Source organism: Ptychodera flava, chromosome 9, assembly GCF_041260155.1.
Source record: "Ptychodera flava strain L36383 chromosome 9, AS_Pfla_20210202, whole genome shotgun sequence".
NCBI classification, from domain to species: Eukaryota; Metazoa; Hemichordata; class Enteropneusta; family Ptychoderidae; genus Ptychodera; species Ptychodera flava.
Genome location: NC_091936.1, coordinates 18821343 through 18826707, shown reverse-complemented (window position 1 = coordinate 18826707; position 5365 = coordinate 18821343). Strand labels below are relative to the sequence as shown.

The window sequence follows — 5365 nt, the reverse complement described above, 5'->3', positions numbered from 1 at the left end:
AATAAATCACACTTGCAATTTCAAACACCACACTAGCGAGTGTATATCTCATCGATTTTTCTCTGAATATCAAGTCTTGTTTTCATCGCAAGGAAGGCCTCGCGTCAGTGGTATGTTTTCAGTACAGTGATCAAGCGACAGAAACAGTCGTGACGTCTGTGAAATTCATGTGTGTGTGTCTTATTTATGTATACTATGCATGTAAGTTTATATATATATATATATATATATATATATATATATATATATATATATATATATATATATATATATATATATATATATATATATATATATATATATATATATATATATATATATATATATATATATATATATATAATATATATTTTTTTTTTGGGGGGGATATAAATACCATGTTTTCAAACACAACATGCGCGCTGAATGAATAAAACCACACTCTTCTTCATGAGCCGTAGCAAGTGAACTGAGGTTTGGGTGGATTCCGGGGGTTGGATATGGATATTTTAAACATAACCTAACAGCATCAAAGCGTCTCGTCGACTACCGCTTGTGGTTGTCTGTCAAAGGTAAATATTATGCTATGTTAACAGAATTGCGCCCACCATGTCGATTCCATTATCGACATTTCATACTATTTCAAATTAACCTTTTACAATACTGTTTGAACTATTTGCCAACAGGCAGTGCTTTCAATTTCACCTAATCATTTGAAAGCAGGCGGCCATATGGATACTTTTCAAGACATCTGAAATAGATTGTATGTTGACATGCGGAGTGCATTCATGGCGAAAGAGATCGATTCTTCCAAAATATAGGAGGCATGCCAGCAAAATTTGCGGAGGTAGAATCATGGCCCTGAATTTCGTTCTCTTGGAAGATTTCCAGCCTGTTTTCTTGTGTGAAAGCAATTCATCAAAGATTCAATAATTTCACTCAGTATCAAAATCTCAGCGGATTTTTTACTGTGCTGAGTGAGGAGGCCGAAATCACGTCGAACTCCCCAGCCTTTGAAAGCTGCATCCCGGTTCGTAAACACTTATGTATATCAACGTGTTGTCAGAATGGTTGTGCGCATGGCTTTATATACAACTGTCAGCGACAAGAAGGCTCCTTTCTCTCACACAGTCGGTGAGCGGAATACTAGAGCATTTCGACAATACTCATTGTTCTGGAATGAATAGTGACAAAATGTGACCGATGTCACACAGGTTGGGTCCTATGAACAAAGTAAAATGTACCCTCCGCAGATGGTAAAAACAAACGTCACTTACTGCAAAGCACCGAGGACGGAAAGAAAGGAATCATTTTACGAAAGCATGAAACAACGCGTTGCAGCACAGATCTGTTTTGAATTTCAAATGTGTAATACACTTAAAACGATGCACGTGAATTCCGCGGGACGTTTTAATATTCATTTGTCGCTAAAGACGCTTAGTTTTCATTTTCAGTCCGTTGCAAAAGATTCTTAGGAAGGACAGTCGAAATCACGAACTTTACAGGCCATACTAGCTTGCCTAATTAATTAGGGAGCTGTAAGATTTTGAGTAGACATCATGACAAACACCTGTTATCTGTAAATGTCAACCGACTGTGGTGAAGAAACATTGGAAAAAAACAGAACATGAGCATGCCTGTTAAATTATGAATACGAATTTACAATCGCCTCTTGTGTTCAGTACGCTCGTTATTGAATCACCGCCACATGATTCCCAGTACTATCAAGTAATATCCTGATTAACGTCTGAAGGACACTTAAAACTAAGAATAAAATCATCAAAATCAGAGTAACTACGCAATATTCTTGAAATTGATCGAGTCAGACATCATATCGGTATATCGATATCATAACATCTTACCGCAACAATGTTGAAAACATAAAAATTAGTCGACACTGAGTTTTAGCGCATGTGAAAAGCGATTATAGTGTTTCCTAAAGTGTGACCAGAGACAGAAAATTTTATGAACATGAAGCATTTTCATGAACAGAATTATGCTTCAAATCATTTGAAAATATTGAAATGGTGTACTTTAAAATGAACATCATAAATGACCTCTGTAACACTGTCAAAAGATCAAAAGCAGACAAAAACTACAGTTTCCGTTCTTGAGTGCGAACTGGCGCTATAGTTCATGCTGATTGTACTTCCCGCTAGGCTAGGAATTCTGGCGACCATAATGGACTGCGAACTTAAGTTAAAGGGAAGTGGTCGTCGGAACAGCGCATGTGCAACTTTCTTGTTTACAAACAATGTATTTCATGCACCATATATAGATGCGTCATGTCAAAATAGCTGCAACATTTAAATTTTACGATGTACATTAAAACCAACATGTTTTAACTTTCATCATTTGCCAACGTTGATTGGATACAGTGTTTATATTGGTCGTAGGGGTCCCTAGCGACCTTTGAGCGCAGTTCCGACGACCACTGCCCTTTAAATTGTAAGTTCACAGTTTATAAGATAATTCGTGTCAGACATAAACTGCAGCCGTGCACGTGAAAGGAGATACATAGATATCGACGAAATCTGAGGCTACACTTATAGAAGTATCGCGTTTTGCATTGACTGAACTGCTCTTTTGTATCTGACCCCGGTTGTTGCTTAATGTAGCCTCATTTGACCTCGCTTCCATTTTTGGTGGGATATAATACGGTCTTATATCTACCCGTGTGACGCAGTGCGCAATACAGAGTCTTTTTAGTAACTCTAGTCACATTCCACCTAATGAAATATAATAGATCAAACTTACAAAGAGAAAGAGAAAGAGAAAGATATATTGTTTGCTACCTTTGTCATACTTGTTTTGTTTTCAACACCCTTGACCCTTGACCGACAATCAAACTTGTTTTTTCTCCCGATTTGAGAAAAGACCCATAAGATGTGTTCGAAGCATAATAAATTTCGTAACTACGATTTGATGTGTGTGATGTCTGTCGTTAAGATTCACCGAATGTGGCTTGTAAACATTTCCGAGAATCGGGACATTCGGACGAAATAAGGTCCCCTAACACATTAGAGGCACGTCTAATCTCCACCTTTAGCCGATTGTGCTCTATTGTGTTCAAAGGATCCAGACGGAAAATACACGGGAGCATATGCAGTCTTAAAACAGGACATCAGGCAGGACAGCGAATTCCGATATCATGGCGAGTGCTGCTCCGTCTAAATCAGACAAAATTATCAAAGAAATTAGCGAAGACTTTCTCTGCTGCCCAGTTTGTCTGGAACAATACAAGAATCCAAAGGTCTTGCTATGTAATCACAGTTTTTGTGAACAATGTTTAGCAGCATTGGTGGCGAAAACAGGTGAGGTGATTTGTCCTACTTGTGGCCGGCCATGTCAACTTCCCAATGGCGGAGTTGCTGACCTGCAAGGCAACTTCTTTATAGAGTCACTGATTGATATAGTTGAGCCAAGTGAAAGTCATGACGATCCTGCACTCTGCCAAGGGTGCGACGAAAATACCGCTCTTAACAAGTGCCTTGATTGCAACATAGATCTCTGTCAATCATGTACAAAGCCCCATCGGACGATACCTACTACACGAAATCACAAAATAATGAAACTGGCCGAGTGCAGCGAAACCAGATCGTCCAATGTCCAGGTAGATACCAAAGCGTACTGCAGCACACACCCTGGGTACGTTGTTAAGTTTTACTGTGACACCTGCCAGGTTCCTATCTGTTCTGAATGCATTGAGGTGACGCATAACATTCCAAGTCATAATCACAGAGATTTAACGGATGTGGGAAAAGAATACTCAGAATATTTAGCAAATATAATCACAAGGCTTAAGGTTCGAGAAGAAGAAGCTAGAGGGTATATATCTTTAGCAACAGACAACGAAAAACGTGTCAAAATGTGGTATCGAGAGGAAGAAATGAAAGTAAAGATGAAAGTAGAAGAGGTTAGAGAAATGGTTGTGAGGGAAGAGAAAAGAGTAATTGACGAGTTGAATACGGAGTATAATCGGTACTTGAAAATAGCAAAAGCAGAGCTCGATGGATGCGAACTTAAACATGGCAGCATTTCAACGACGTGTGATCATATTGAAGCACAGATCCAAAATGGGGATGCATCCAAGCTTCTTTCCTCAAAACAGGAAACGATGCGTCGCATTGGTGACCTTGCTGACTCAGAAATCAAGGCTCCAGAGGACCCTGACCTAATCAGATTCTATCCGACTACTGGTCCAAAGGAAGAGGGAATGTTGGGATCCTTTGGGCCCGAGGTATACATTCCAAAGTGTGCCATAGAAAATACGCCAAGAAAACTATGGACAGGTGATGTGGCAAACATGGTCATCATAACAAGAGACAGGCAAGGGAGACAGGCCACACTTTGTCAAGGCTTGAGGGCTAGCATGAGAAGACCTGATGGTTCTCTGCAGGACATGAAAATAACTGATAACAAAGATGGTACATATGGTATTACACTGCATGGACAAATGGCAGGAAGATATAAAGTTGCCATAACAATCAATAGCCAACCATTACCGAAATCTCCCCTGGAAATTCGATTCAACAAAGGACTGGTCAAAACAATTGGCACTCAAGGAACGGGGAAGGGTCAATTCATGTACCCCACTGGAATTGCCATCAACAAACACGGTGACTTTGTCGCTGCAGATTATGGTAATGGAAGGATCCAAATCATTGGCAGCGAGGGGGACTACAAAAGGAGTTTCACGTTTACAAAGTTTGAGAATCGTTTCCAATCAAAGGATGTTGCCATATCAGCCGACGACGAGTACTTCATGACTGACTATGGCAACAAACAGGTAATTGTGAGTGATGAGAATGGGCAGTTTCTGAGACACTTCAAGCATCCTGATATGAAATATCCACGGGGAATAGCGATCAGTCCACTCGATGGTACTCTATATGTGACTGACTATGATGGCAAAGCAGATGACACAGATAAAACGACTCACTGTGTCAGGAAATTCTCTAAATTGGGTGATCACATCAAATCCTTTGGAAGATACGGTGAGGATCCCGGAGAGTTCTTCGGGCCGGACCTTCCAGCTGTAAACAACAAGGGAATGGTATTCGTGCCAGATTTGAACAACTGTCGTATCCAGGTATTCAGTTCTGAGTGTTCATTGCTGTATTGCTTTGGTGACTACGGCTCAGTGCCTGGTACCATGAATATCCCGGAAGGTGTAGCAGTCGATGCAGAAGGAAATGTGTACGTTTCGGAGCAGCGCAACAGGAGAGTACAGAAGTTTAACAGCAGAGGAAGATTCATTTCCTGCATAGCTGATTCAAAAGATGGTGTTGTTTGGCCTGTTGGAATTGCGCTGACCAATGACGTTCCTCGCAAAGTTGTTGTAATAGACCGCGACAACCACTGCATAAATGTACTTGCACAGTAG

General features: G+C 40.2%; 1 protein-coding gene across 1 annotated transcript; it reads left to right on the top strand.

Annotated features, from left to right (window-relative positions):
- The first annotated feature begins 3130 nt into the window (after positions 1–3130).
- LOC139141198 (tripartite motif-containing protein 2-like) lies at positions 3131–5365 on the top strand. The gene has a single exon (XM_070710821.1). It carries the CDS (start codon positions 3131–3133, stop codon positions 5363–5365), a length of 2235 nt encoding a protein of 744 aa, XP_070566922.1.

Excerpts from the sequence above, each read along its gene's own strand:
- LOC139141198 (XM_070710821.1), top strand. The coding sequence starts at position 3,131 with ATGGCGAGTGCTGCTCCGTCTAAATCAGACAAAATTATCAAAGAAATT.